The 14,866-nt window shown below is 38.1% G+C and overlaps 1 protein-coding gene across 2 annotated transcripts in view; it reads left to right on the top strand.

Moving 5' to 3' along the window:
* The window catches only part of GAREM1 (GRB2 associated regulator of MAPK1 subtype 1), a 194,584-nt gene that overhangs the window by 59,380 nt on the left and 120,338 nt on the right, over positions 1–14,866 (top strand). For both annotated transcript variants that reach the window (XM_017507133.2, XM_017507132.2), the window contains exon 2: positions 9,033–9,173. In XM_017507133.2, the coding sequence (XP_017362622.1) occupies positions 9,033–9,173 (141 nt within the window). The remainder of the gene's footprint in view (positions 1–9,032; positions 9,174–14,866) is intronic.

Genomic DNA, 14,866 nt, shown 5'->3' with positions numbered 1-14,866 from the left:
TTGCAGGTAGCTTTTATCAAAAAGGGGCTTCAGATAATTTTATTTGATTGATACTAGTGTCTGTTCCTTCCTCTCCAGTCCTACACTTTCTTATAATATCTCAACCACTGGGCTACAAGCAGTTTTTTGTCTTGCTCCTAGAGCTTTCTTTCCCCACTGAGGAAATTTTGGTTTCTTCTGTTTCCATTGACTTCAATTATTACCTATACGTCAATGGTTTCCTGTATCTACATTCTTTTCGGATTTTTCTCCTTTTTTTTTTCTTTTTTTTTGACCTTCTGTTTGGAACACCTTGCTGCTTTTTCGCAGATGTTTTCATATTTTGATTTCATGATTGTTCTTTCATTGTTTTATAGCAGTTTGCTGTGATTTCACCTCTTTCCCCCACCACACACCCTTTCTTTACTCATTATGTAACTTGATTATAGTCCTTAGGAACAGAGAAACACTACCAGAATGTCATGTTGTATTCTCACAGTAAACAGTTCTTGTTTGTTTACAAGACAGTGAAACAACTAGAACCTCATTTGTTTTAAATGTTTGAGGATGCTGGCACTGTGGCTCATGCTTGTAATCCCAGCACTTTGTGAGGTCTAGGTGGGCAGATTGCTTGAGTCCAGGAGTTTGAGACCAGCCTGGGCAACATGGCGAAACCCCGTCTCTACAAAAAAGAAAAATAAAAAATAAATAAATGTTTGAAGATGCTAATTAAATAGGATTTAATTATATCCCTCAGTTTATAGAATCAAATGTAACTAAAAGAATGAGGAATGAAGTTTTTTAGTCTTAAGCTACCTTTGCAAGGTGAGGGTAAGTTTACATGTGTGGAGAACAGTTAGAATAGCCTGTGTAATAAAACTTTTGTGATTATTAGAATCGGAAGACTGCTGGTGTTGAGGGTTATGTATGTAAATGTTTTAGTTGGAGTAGGCTAACTACTGTAACAAAAAAGGAAAACTACAACCCATCATAGGCATAATAATACGGTAGGATTATATTTCTCACATAACAACTCAGTGTGGGGTCAGGGAATACTTAGGTGGTTTGTTCAAATATGTATGAATTGAGGAACCCAGACTGCTGGCAGCTGTGCTATCTTCACTTTGTTCCAAGGTATTCCCAAGAATCAATATTGAGCCATTGGCTGAGAAAAAGAGCACAGAGGACAGCTTGTGAGCAGCCTTCATGGGTAAGGCCAGAATAGGAAGTAGGAAATGTCATTTCTATTCATACATCATTGGTGAGAACTCAGCGACATGACACACCTAACTGCAGGGACAGTTAGGTATTGTGGTCTACTGTGCACCTGGAAGTAAGAGGACACATACTTCGTAGTCAGCCCCTTGCGTTGAAGGTGTTTTGAAAAAAGTTTGTAAGAGAAGGCCAGGTCTGGTGGTTCACACCTGTAATCCCAGCATTTTGGGAGGCTGAGGGGTGCGGATCATGTGACGTCAGGAGTTTGAGACCAGCCTGGCCAACATGACAAAACCCCATCTCTACTAAAAATAAAAAAATTAGCCAGGCATGGGGGTGCATGCCTGTAATCCCAGCTTCTCAGGAGGCTGAGGCAGGAGAATCACTTGAAGCCTAAGAGGCAGAAGTTGCAATGAGCTGAGATTGCACCACTGCAGTCCAGCCTGGGTGATAGAGTGAGACTCTGTCTCAAAAAAAAAAAAAAAAATTGTAAGAGAAGTACAGTGATTTGGGTATTTAACTGACTCAGTAAGTTTCCTTTCTACATGAAAAGGACAAGTAAACATATAATTAAAATTATGCCCCACACTATTTATTAAAAGAGGAAGGATAAGTACAATATTATCACTTGAACAGCTTTCTTTTTGATATTGGTAAAATAACGTACAACTGTTAAATTAGATTTATAAGTGCCAACACAGAAATCAGAGAACTTATTAAATTATTATTGTTTAATAGATTTAGCTATGACATAAGGAACAGTTTATGTCCATGACAGACAAAAACAGTATCAAGTTTAGCCAATCTGATTCTTACTACATATGTACTAACAAATCAAATTATTTCAGTGGGGCGATATTAGTCCATCAACAATTATTTAAATGTTCACTATAGACAAGGCTCTACCACAGTGCAGAGAAAAAAACAGGCTAATGAGGAATAAAAACATACACTAAAAGAAAAGTCTGTCACACAAGATTATATATTTGCAAAATTAGGTATTTCGGAGTTGAAAGTATTAAACATGCATGCTTCTGCAGGGATATGGGTTCAGATGGCTGACTGAGCCAGTTACTCTGATGTGAAATACAACACTAAGTACAAAGAAACACAAATGTGAAAAATAAAAAACACTTTAATATACTAGCACCAAAATCATGACACAACTTATAAAATTAACTAAAATCACGTATACTTGCCTTTTCTTTGTCTGTCAACCAGGGTTGGTTTTGTACAACGTAAGAATGGCAAGAAAGAAACCCCAAAACTCAACATGAGCGTGTGTTTGTTTTGCTCTCTAGATTCATCCCAACCTTAGAAGAAAACTCATCAGTAGTTAAGCTAACAAGTTTATTATCAACACATTATATTTAGTCATCCGAATGTATTTCATCTTCATGTTTAAAAGCAAAAAAAAAGCATTTAATAGAGATTTGGGTTCTGCTGTGACAGATGTTACATAACTACTTACATTGATTCACAACCATCCTAAGTAATTCATAAAGGCACTATAGTTATGCAATAATTCAGATACATTCAGCTGTAATGAATGTAATGACAATTTGGACAAAGCTAAAATACTTACAGTCAGCATTAAAAAAAATAAGATTGGATGTCCAGGGACAAATATTCTAAATAAAGATTAACAGCATGTTATGGGCCTGCATATCTTCGTTCCTTATCCCCTACAACCATGTTTCTCAAATTTGATGAATGTATAGACCAGTTTTAAAAGGGAAAAAAAATGCTTGTAATTTCTACAGGTTAAATTATTTTTGCTGTGTTGTCATTTAAATATTAATGCATAAATATTAAAACGTTGATCTAAGATCCGTGTACTCATAGCTCCAAAACAAACTTATAAATTCAGTGTATACTATAAGCAAAGCTATAAAATCAATGCAGTTTAAATGAGTAGGATTAGGACCAGGGCCAGCCTCGGTGGTTCACACCTGTAATCCTAGCACTTTGGGAGGCTGCGGCAGGAGGATCACTTGAGCCTGGGAGGTTGATCCTACAGTGAGCTGTGATTAGGCCACTGTACTCTAGACTGGGTGACAGAGCGAGAACCTGAACCTATCTCAAAACAAAAACAAAAATAAAAGATTAGGATCAGGAAGACTTTCACAAAGGTGGCACTTGAGTTAGGATAAGGAACTGGGTAAATAGGGGTTAAGAGATAAAGGTCCAGAAATTGAAGTGAGCAGAGGGCTCATGAGGGTATAGCATATATGTAAACAGAGAACAGTCCCTTTGGGTTTTCTGTAGGTTGGGAGTGGGAGGGGGCAGCCTAAGGTGGTAAACTATTAGAAATAAATCATGGGGACCTCGAGTATTGGACTCAAGGCCTCATTCTGTATGAATGGAACCATTGGAGGCATGTGAGTGGTACTACATTTTCATTTTTTAAAATGTCATCTGCAGCAATATTTAAATAAATTAGGAGAATGAAAAGATTGAGGCCAGGCACACTAGCTTACTCCTGGAATCTCAGCACTGTAGGAGGCCAAGGCAGTCAGATCACTTGAGGCCACGAGTTCAAGACCAGCCTGGCCAACATGGCAAAACCTAAAAATACAAAAATTAGCTGGGTATGGTGGTGCACGCCTATAATCCCAGCTACTTGGGAGACTGAGAATCACTTGAACTTGTGAGGCGGAGGTTGCAGTGAGCCAAGATCACACCACTGCACTTCACCCTGGGCAACAGAGCAAGACTGTCTCAAGAAAAGAAAAAGAAAGAAAAGATTAAAAATCCAGCCAAAAATTCTGCTCCATGAGCACAGATGCTTGGTTTATTACCAAGCTTCCAGGTTCTAGAACATAGTTGGCTATCAATAAGTGTGTGTCGATTAAATATGTGATGCCTAATTAAAGGGCAGGGGGACATCTAGTTAGAAATGTGTAGGAAATAAAGTCCAGAATAGGACTCAGAGTAAAAGTTAACAACTGGTATTAACAAGGATTTAGGAGTTGTTGATTAGTTAATTGAGTCCTTGAGAAATATGTAAGACTGTAGAGGCAACAGGGTAAACAGGCTAAGGGTGGAACCTCCATAACTCCTACGGTTATGTCAAATGTCAATGAGAAAGCACTGAGAGAACATAGCAAGGAGAGATCAGAAAGGTGGTTCAGGAGATCTGTTGGCCCGGAAGCCAAAGGAGCGGAAAGGAGAGTTACCCATTTGTGCATGTCCAGCTTTAAATATTTATTTTGTATTTTGAAATTGTATCTTTTTTTTAAGCTGACTAACTGTGAAGGTTTCGTGGATTCTAGTTATCCTAGTGGTAAAAATGATTTTAACAGGTAGGTAAGACTTCGTGTTGAAAGGATCAGGGTTGAATGGGGCAGGTAAAATCCAAGCATATCCCAGAGGCATGTTAAATGTGGGGAAATTTCAGGATGGCATTCACATATTTTGGAATTTAACATGTAATTCCTTTAGACTTCTTGTTGCTACATCATGGAGTTAAATATATAAATTTTAGTACGTTATATGTAGTAGTTAAGCAACAGAATAATTATGTCTTAAAAGTTGTTTATTTTATGAATTCATTTAGTGTAATGTCTCTATTAGTGGCCTACCCTAGAATATTTTAAGTGATTATATTAAGTTTTATTTCTAGACAATTTTTGTGAAACTTATTTTGCCTAAGGCAGGCACATAGTTCAGTTAAAATAAAAAAAGACATAAGCTCCAAAATGGGCATTGGTTTCTTACTACTTTATGGCTTTAAAAATCATTCTGAATCCTCTTGCTGTAGTGTTTACTACACCAGCTAGCAGTAGGACTTAACATTAAATTTTCATTTTGATTAACTTGACTGTAGTTGTTTCTTGGTTGCCTCTTTAGAGCCCACTGTGGAATAAAATTAAAACAGTTTTTATGATACAACAATTTAGTTGCAGAAAATGACATTTTTCTTTTTTCCTGAATGGCAGTGTGTTCCACATCTGGATTTTCCGCATATGCCCCATGGCTCTGGTTTCTTTCTTCTCCAATCCATCTTTTAGAGTACCGCCAGATTAATTTTTCTAAAGCAGAGCTTTGTCTATCTTCTCATCCAAAACCCTTCAGTGGTTCCCCATAGCTTCTCTCTTATCTAAGCCCAACTCATTCTTCAAAGAAAGAGCAACCCACATTCGGTATTTGCCCTTCCACGTTTTTCTTTTTTTTTTTTTGGGACAGAGCACAGTGGCGCGATCTCGGCTCACCGCAACCTCTGCCTCCTGGGTTCAGGCAATTCTCCTGCCTCAGCCTCCTGAGTAGCTGGGATTACAGGCACGCGTCACCATGCCCAGCTAATTTTTTGTATTTTTAGTAGAGACGGGGTTTCACCGTGTTGACCAGGATGGTCTCGATCTCTTGACCTCATGATCCACCCGCCTCGGCCTCCCAAAGTGCTGGGATTACAGGCTTGAGCCACCGCGCCTGGCCTACTTCCACGTTTTTCTTGATCTCCTCTGCTGAAGTCCCGATCTCTGCTTTAGATTTCTTATTCCTCTTGCATAGCATTCATCATGGCCTTTCTTACATAAAATTACATATGAACCCATCCCACCCTCAAGAATGACTTCTTGAATGTAGGAACCAAGTCTTCCTTATATTTTTGCCCACTCCCTCATTGCCTTGTGCATAAAAGATAAAACATACTTGTTGAGCCAGGAGCAATGGCTCACACCTGTAATCCCAGCACTTTGGGAGGCCAAGGCAGGCAGATCACAAGGTCAGGAGATAGAGACCATCCTGAAACCCTGCCTCTACTAAAAATACAAAAAATTAGCGGAAAGTGGGGGCACATGCCTGTAATCCCAGCTACTTGGGAGGCTGAGGCAGGAGAATCACTTGAACCTGGGAGTCTGAGGTTGCAGTGAGCTGAGATCTCACCATTGCACTCTAGCCTGGGTGACAGAGTGAGACACTGTCTCAAAAAAAAAAAAAAAAAAAAGAAGTTTCATAATGAATGTTTGTTGGAATAGTTAAATAAGTGAAATGTCCCCTGTTCTATATAATCCTGATCCTCTTACCCATTACTTCCCCCCTCCCACAGCATCTCTCACCTTCCAATTCACTTGTAATTTAATTACTTATTTTTGTTGTTGGCATTGGCTGTCTTCTCCCTGTTGAATAGTAAATACCCTAGGGCAGCAATCTTGGGTTTGTTCACTGGTGTGTGCCTAGTGCTCAAAACAGTGCTTGTTAATATTGGTTGAGTGAATGAATGAAACTTGAAGCCAAAGGTCAGTTTCTCCCTGTTCTTTGGATTATGTCAGTGGTTTTCAAGGTAAAGGACATTGTGGCATTGGAAGAGCAGGAGAGAGATGGAGAGAGACCCCAAAGCTAGCTCCTGCCACTTACTAAGTAAGCTGTGCAGCTTTGGGCAAGTTTCTTGACTCCTCTGAAGGTCATTTTCTAATTTACTGAAGGTTAATATAACTTAAATTACAATATTTATATAAGGATTACATTTTAGGGGGAAAAAGCATACCATGAAATCAGTAGCTTATGTGTCCTGATCATTGCTATTATGTGCTAGACCTGGTGTCACACACTTTCCATTCACTGTCTCTGTGCATCTCCACATCCACTCTGTGCAGCAGGGCCTGTTGTATTAATAACTGTCTCACAGGTGAAAAGAGGAGGTTCCCGCCCAAGACCACATACACAGTGGTGGGTAGTGAACATCGCCTGAGACCAGGTCTGTGGGACCCTAAACCTGGTGCTTGTAACTCCTGCCTACTGTGCATTTGCTCATCAGGGGGCTGCATGATTTCTCCTTTGGAGCAGCAGTTCTAGATTTTTTCCTTCCTGCCCTAAAGTGGTTGAGGGAAACAAAGGGCTCACAAGTACCACTGGCTTCCAGGCAGTGTCTTTCTGAAAAAGCCAGGCCATATCCCCTCAAGAGGTGATGGGCAGCAGAGTCTGGTTTGAAAAATACTCCCTGATGAATTGAATTCTCTCCCTCCTGCTAATGTACTGCCACTTCCAGATCTGTTTCTTTTCTCTCCATGTCCCTTATAAAAAGTTTTTATCATTCTCAGCAAACCGACAGAAGAGCAGAAGATCAAACACCGCATGTTCTCACTCATAGGCGGGTGTTGAACAATGAGAACACATGGACACAGGGAGGGGAGCACTACACACTGGGGTCAGTTGGGGGGAAATGGGGGAGGGACGGTGGGGGGTGGGGCGTTGGGGAGAGGTAGCAAGGGGAGAGATGCCAGATGTAGGTGATGGGGAGGAAGGCAGCAAATCACACTGTCACGTGTGTTCCTATGCAACAATTGTGCATGTTCTTCGCATGTACCCCAAAGCCTAAAATGCAATAAAATAAATAAATGGGGAGAAAAAAAAAAGTTTTTAAATCTTTGTATTTTGTGCTATACAAAGTGTATAGCGCCATGTCTAGCAGGTATAGCAGGTATTTTATACTATTCATTCATTAAGATTGTTTTAATCTTTTTGTTTTATTGTTTTTTGAGACAGGGTGTCGCTCTATTACCCAGGCTGGGGTGCAGTGGCACAATCTCAGCTCACTGTAGCCCCCACCTCCCAGGCTCAAGCAATCCTACTACCTCAGCTTCCTGAGTAGCTGGGACTACAGATTATGTGCCACCACACCTGGCTAATTTTTGTAGAGATGGGATTTGGCCGTGTTGTCCAGGCATGTCTCAAACTCCTGGGCTCAAGCAATCCTCCTACGTGGGTCTCCCAAAGTGTTGGGATTACAGGCATGAGCTACCATGGTAGGCCAAGACTGTTTTAAAGATTGTATTGTTTTGGAAACAAATTAGATAGTTTAGGTTGGGATAGCCAAGTTGATCATTACAGCCTCCTCTGTTTATTGAAAAAGTACTGAAACTTTTAAGAATTTTTGAGAGATCTACAAATGCCTTTTCAAAACACACAGTTAAATCACTAATAACTTAATTAAGGAAGACTATTTTCTGTATAAAAAATTAGCCTTTTCAGGTATTTTCATTGAGCACTTAAAATTGCTAAACTAGGATTAACGGGATGGATTATTTCACATCTAAAAACATCTTTTAAGTTACAGGGAATGTATTTCTCTTTTGAAATAATTTGTCATCAGTTCTAATGCTGAAAAGGTACTTCAGAAAATATTAAAATGAAAAGATATTTCATTTGTATGCTATAAATCATTGTTTTTAATTGATTGGGAAGTTTGGTAGGAGGCCAGAGAAAATTGGCAAACATAAAATTTAAAAGGAAGGATAAGCATTTAGTTCCAGCCCCTATTTCAACAGAGATGTTTATTATTTATTTTTGTAGCTTTATTGTAGTGATTAAAGCATAAGCTTTGCAATCCATCTACCTAGCTTTGAATCCTTGCTTTTCAGTTTATTAAATCTGTGAGCTTAGACATGTTAATATTTCAAACTTTGATTTTCTCACCTGTAAAGAAGGACCATTACCTTTTATCTACCTCCTAAAGCTATCTTATGACATGAAATAGTATATGCGAAACATCTAAACAGTGTTTAGATGTCTAAATGTCTAAATGTATCCTAGGCACTTAATAAATGTTTTATTATCATTAAAATGTAATCATTTAGGCATAATGTGATATTTGAATATCTATTTGCAAATGAGTGGGAGACATTTTTATGGACTTCTATGTACAGTTGTCAACTTGGTGTGGAATCCCCTTTTTTTAAAAAAAAAAAAAAAACAATTCAGAAGTAAACTTTATCTCATCTTGGGATGAACTATCAACTTCTGCATTAGTTAGCTTTTAACTAATGAAATTTTATTGCAAAGTATGGAGTAAGCAGATTATGAATTCTAAGTTTCTCATATAAAATTGTATTTCCTAGGAGAGTGCATAGAAGGGCTGCGGGAAAATGACTACCTGCTGATTCATTCCTGCCGTCAGTGGACCACCATCACTGCCCACAGCTTGGAGGAGGGCCACTATGTCATTGGGCCAAAGATAGAGATTCCAGTACATTATGCAGGTAAGACTCCTCGAAGGGCCAGGACAAGGCAGAGAGAGAAAGGGGATGTGAATAGCTGAACTTTTCCTCTAAGAATTGTCTGTAAACTAGAAAGTAGAATGATTTAGAGAATCCAACATTTGTGTTCGGTTATCAACCAGTGAAGGCTCAGATTCATTTTGTCACAAGTATTTCTAATTAATGTATGTAGTTCAGTGGGGATTCTTATAAGGTATTTATAAGATAGAAATTTTACAAATAAAACACCTCTATAGTCTTCGAATTAAAATTAATACTGTAGCCAATCTCAGAGCTTCAGGGGGTCATGTCTCTGAATAACCCTGTGTACAACTTGAACATTGCTTTCGTGAATGACTTTGTGAAGATTTCATAAGATGCTATGTCACAAATTAGATTGTGGTCAGGTTTTAAAAGTATTAGATTGGAAGTTCATATGCCTTGGGCTGGACATGTCCTTCTTTTCAAGTAGGCATTTAGATTACAGGCAACTGAGATGACCTCACTGATTTAGTTAAATGAGGGTAATACCTGCCTTCTCACCTCACTTTGAACTTGACTCAGTGCAGCATGCTATTTAACTGATTTTTATTGAGTATATGTGACAGTACTGTTTTAGGAGCTTGGGATACATCTACTGGCTTAAATAAACTTTAAATATAGTGATAGCTTATAAATGCAATTAAAAGAAAACTTATGTTACCATATGCTTTTTCTGGTGCTTATAGCACATTATATAAAAGATCTTAGCCTTTTCTCTATTATTGTTCAATATTTCCCAAGTTTGTACAGGATGCCTTAATCACCTAACCTTAAATTTTGTAGCCCTAGACTGCCATTGTGTTCTCAAGTAACTCCTTTACAATGACCAGAGAGTTATTATTTGGAAAAGAGACCTTGCTGTATTCCCACTGTCTAGACATAGCAAATAGTATCTGTTTGATGAATATTTAATGAATGAATGAATAGTTTGGTTTCGTTTTTGATTCCTGGGAGCCTTCAATTGCCGATGTGACCCAGGCATTACTTAGCTTCTCAAAAATCCTTACTCAGAAAAAATTATAAGAATTTCTCTGGCCTAAAACTTTGTCCTCTAGAATTGTATTTCCTAGCCCTAAGAGTAGCTTTCATGGCAAAAGAGAGAAATGTATAGCTGTAGAAAGCATTATATCTCTTAGATTGTAACTCCGGCAAATGGGGCAGTTTTCACAGGGGCAGAGAATGAAACAAACCCCCTACCCCACCCATCCTCTCATCAGAGTGGTTCCTACTACTGGTGACATCCGTGCTATTTTTAGCAAGTCCAAATTCTGGTTTCTTTGTGGAAAACTAAAAAGAAAGGTAAATTGCTACATTGCTTTATCCTCTACACTTTTACCTAATCTGCCGTATTCTTCTGTGAGGAAATTACATTTTAGTCTTTCCCCCAAAATCATTGTGAAAAGCTCTGTCAAATCAGTCTTCCCAAAAGAATGCCCTCATTTTATCACCTCCTAAAACCCCTTTAGACACTGCATCCTGCTGCTAGAACCTTTGACTTCTTGTTGAATGCCTTCCAGAGGCTGGTTCTAGTCTACTCCAAACTGATCTCTTCTACTCCAAAGAGTGAACCTCCCACTCTATAGCTACGTTAGTCATCTCACTGTTTTCCGAACATACTAGACACTTTTCCATTTACACAGTCTCTGGCTGGCTGGAGTTGCCTCACTCAGCTCATCGGTGCATCAGGAGGATGCAGCCATCCTCTGCAGCCCCATATGGTCTCCTGATATGTCCCGCTCATTTAGCACACATCCTCAGTCTTCAGTCAATTAGCTTTTCCTGTGTACACATGCACCGGTTGGACTATACAGTCCTTAACAAGTTGTGCCAATTCTAAAAAACACCCTGAAGCCTTTGGATCTGTACTCAAAAGATAATTCTTTGTGGCCATGGATGTTTGACTCAGGGATCTCAAACTTGGTTATACACTGGATTCACCTGGGGACCTTTAAAAAGACTGATGCAGGGGTCCTACCTCCAGAAGTTAATTGGTCTGGAGTGTTGGCTGGATATAAGAATTTTAAAAGCTCCCTTGTGGTTAAAATACATAGCATTGTTGGGAACCCATTGTTTTAGAACGAGTATCCACAATGTGAGACAATAAGATTTCCCCAAACACGCACAAATATTTGTACATATTCTGGTGTTTGGAACTTCTTTTTGAAACAGCCATCCAGCTTCCCTTGGGAAGGAAGATGTGATCTTGTTCAGCAGCTTACTTTAGATCCATAAGGAAGATGATGGATTATGTTGCAAATGATACATTATTAAAAAATGAAATTGAGGTACCAATACTCAGAGGAAACATGGGCACTAAGATCACGTCATTCAACAGAAGGGAGAGAACATATATTAAAGAAAAAAAAATTTGAAATAGGACCCAATAGTTCATGAGATCTTTTGCCATTAAACAAAATCGAATGAATGGTTGGTTATGAATGCCTAAATGTTCTAAGCTGTCTTCCTGAATTTCTTCAACAAGAAGTTAAGGTAGAAGTTTTGAGATACAAATATATTCCAGTTGATCATTTTGTTTTGGGTTTTATCTCTTAAGATAACACCAATAAACTTGCTTTATAAAGTTTATAAAGAAAAATTTACTGATTTAGTAGATTAAAAAAAAAATCTTATAAACAGGTAAATAAGACTGTGTGTTTTTATAAGTGTTGTTTATTTGTTTGTTTTGGAATAAGTTTTCACTCTGTTACCCAGGCCAGAGAGGTGTAGTGGTGTGATCATGGCTCACTGCAGCCCTGAACTGTTGGGCTCAAGGGATCTTCCCACCTCAGCCTCTTGAGTAGCTGCCACTACAGGCTTGCGACACCATGCCCAGCCAACTTTTAAATTTTTTTGTAGAGACTGGTTCTCGCTTTGTTGCTCAGGTTGGTCTCAAACTCCAGGTCTCAAGCAATCCACCTGCCTTGGCCTTTCAAAATGTTGTGATTACAGGTATGAGCCATCATAACTGGCCTAGGAGTATGTTTGATTACAGTATAAAGTGGAGACCCATGAGTCTTGATATGATTGATCATTTCAAGGTTATGGTAGATATATTTTGTCTCTAAGAATCTATTTATTACCAGCTTCAGCTCTTGGAAGAAAGAGAGCATATAGTACATTGTGGAGACCCAAAATCATTTATGTCTCCCTTATTTTACCAATTTTTCAGAATTTCATCTAGGTTGAGATGAATCTCACATTTTTTGAGGACAATTAATAAATAGTTACCAGAGTTGTAAAGCCCACCAGCTTTGTAATCAAAGGACCTAGTTTGACTTCTCATTCTGCTATTTTCTGTCTGTATTACTTTGGGCAAGTTACTAAACCTCTTTAAATCTTTGTTTCCTCATCTATAAAGTGAATATTATTGTAGTACCTTTGTCTTAGGGTAATTGTGAAGATTGAAAGAGAAACACCTTTCAGAGTGTTTACTACTTAGTAAGCCTCCATAAATGTTAATGGTGATAATTATGATCATGTTAGCAACTAAATGTTTCTAAGATTTAACTCTTTCCCCTGCACTACTAATTACAAGCTGAATTACTTTTCTCTTCATGCAAGCTAGTTGAATACTGACATCCCTCAACATTGTTTGGGCTGCTGTTTTTTGGTTTGCTATTGTAATTTTATTTTGAAGTTGCAGTAGTATAGTTTACTCCCTTATGCCATTTCCCATTTTACCCATTTTTAGCATCATTTTGCCACATTTGTTTTTTTAATCATTCTTACCCTCGTCCCTCCCCACCAAATGCACATACAAATACAGACAAATATGCTATTTATTTTTTCTCAGTTATTTGAGAGTAGACAGCATACATCCCCCTAATACTTTACTGTGTATTTCCTAAGAACAAGGATATCCTCTTATATAACCACAGCACTGGTAGAAAATTCAGTACATTTAATACTTTAATCTACTGTCATTCTAGTTTTGTTGATTGTCCCATTAATGTCTTACTGCATTTTTTCCCTTCCAGGACAACATCCAGTCTAGGACCACTTACTGTATTTTGCTCTTGTATTTCTTCAGTCTCCTTTAATCTGGAACAAGCTCCTCAGCTGTCTTTGTGTTTCATGATATAGACATTTTTTTAAAGAATTCAGACAAATTATTTTCTAAAACAACCCTCAGTTTGGGTTTCCCCGTGTCCTCATGATTGGATGAGGCTGTGCAGTCTTGGCTGCTCTGCTGTGTATTGTGATAGTGGCAAGGGATGTCCTTTGCCCCTTACTGGTGATTTTAGTTTTGATCACTTGGTTAAGGTATTGTCCAGTTCCTCTGCTGTATAATTACCATTTAGTTTGTGACTACTGGGAAATTTGAGAGGTTTGAGAGGATGTACTTTTAGACTCTGTAACTATCTTGCCCTTTCCCTAAATCTTCTGACCCCATCACTCCCCTATTAAGTTAGCTGTTAATGATTTCTGTCTGATTCCATTTTTACTATGAAGGTGGCAAAACAGTGCTTTTCTAACTTAACTCCATCATTCCTTCTTTTATTTGTTAGCTGTTATTCGCTAAGGAAAAGCATTTTTTTCTCTTCTATTTATTTTTTTACTTACCTGTTATTGTCAGCATGGATTTGTGGATTCTTATGCCATTCAGTGTATTATGGTATATTGCTGTCCTTATTTCTTTCAAATGATCATATGTTTGGTTATAGGCTAGCACCTGTATCTCTGTGACATTTGGGTGGTATAGGCTGGCACCTGTATCTCTGTGACATGCCTCCTTCATTTTTTAAATCATGTCCTTATTTTATGGCATAGGTAGCAACCATTCTTTTGAATCAGTATTTTCTTTTGGCAGGCTTCTACACTGTCCTATTCCAAGTAGCACTCCTCACTTTGTGATCTGTTTAAGAGAGTCTCTTGGAGTTGGGCAGTGCACAGCCTAGGCAGCCATACACCACAGCTCCATTCACATGTATTTTGGAAAGCAATAAAACTTATTTTAAAGATATATTCTATATCAGAGATTTTCATGAAATTCTTAATATGAAAAATAATTTTGTAAAACTTTGAAAAACGGTAAATATGACTTCTGTAGTTCTTATCAGAACCTCATGCTGAAATGGTGGTGATAAGAATCTCCTTATTCTGAATTCTGAAATTATTTAGTTGTGCTTTGGGAAAATAAAGACATTCCCTATTCTGGCAAAATAAGTTTTAGACAAAAAATGTTTTCTTGGTTTGCCAAATAATTGAGAATGTGTTCAGTCAGTATCAGGTATTTTGCTAATAGTAGAGAACCCACTTAAGAAAAATTGGCTTAGCATTTAGAAAAGAGATTGCCACATTCATACAGATTGTATTCAAAAGGCATCACAGATTAATGTAATGTAAACTTTCCTACTTCACATTGCTACCAAAGGGGCAAACCTTTCCTAATAATTGTACAATACAGAACTCAGAATTTTTCTGCATTTTGTATACACAGAACATCTAACTCAGAACACCCTGGACCTGTGTTTGACATCGCTAGCTCAACCTCCACACCTACTCCTCTTCCTGCTCTTTTACCCTGATTTATTAAACAAAAACAAATATTTTTTTTTTAACCTAGCAACTGAATTCTAGCCAGGAATTTCTGGAGATGAATGGTTTTATTCTACAATTAATATATCTATTGATCAAATCCCTTTTGTCTCTGC

Source organism: Cebus imitator, unplaced genomic scaffold (genome assembly GCF_001604975.1).
Source record: "Cebus imitator isolate Cc_AM_T3 unplaced genomic scaffold, Cebus_imitator-1.0 Scaffold369, whole genome shotgun sequence".
In the NCBI taxonomy this organism is placed as follows: Eukaryota; Metazoa; Chordata; class Mammalia; order Primates; family Cebidae; genus Cebus; species Cebus imitator.
This window is presented reverse-complemented; position numbering and strand designations above follow the sequence as displayed.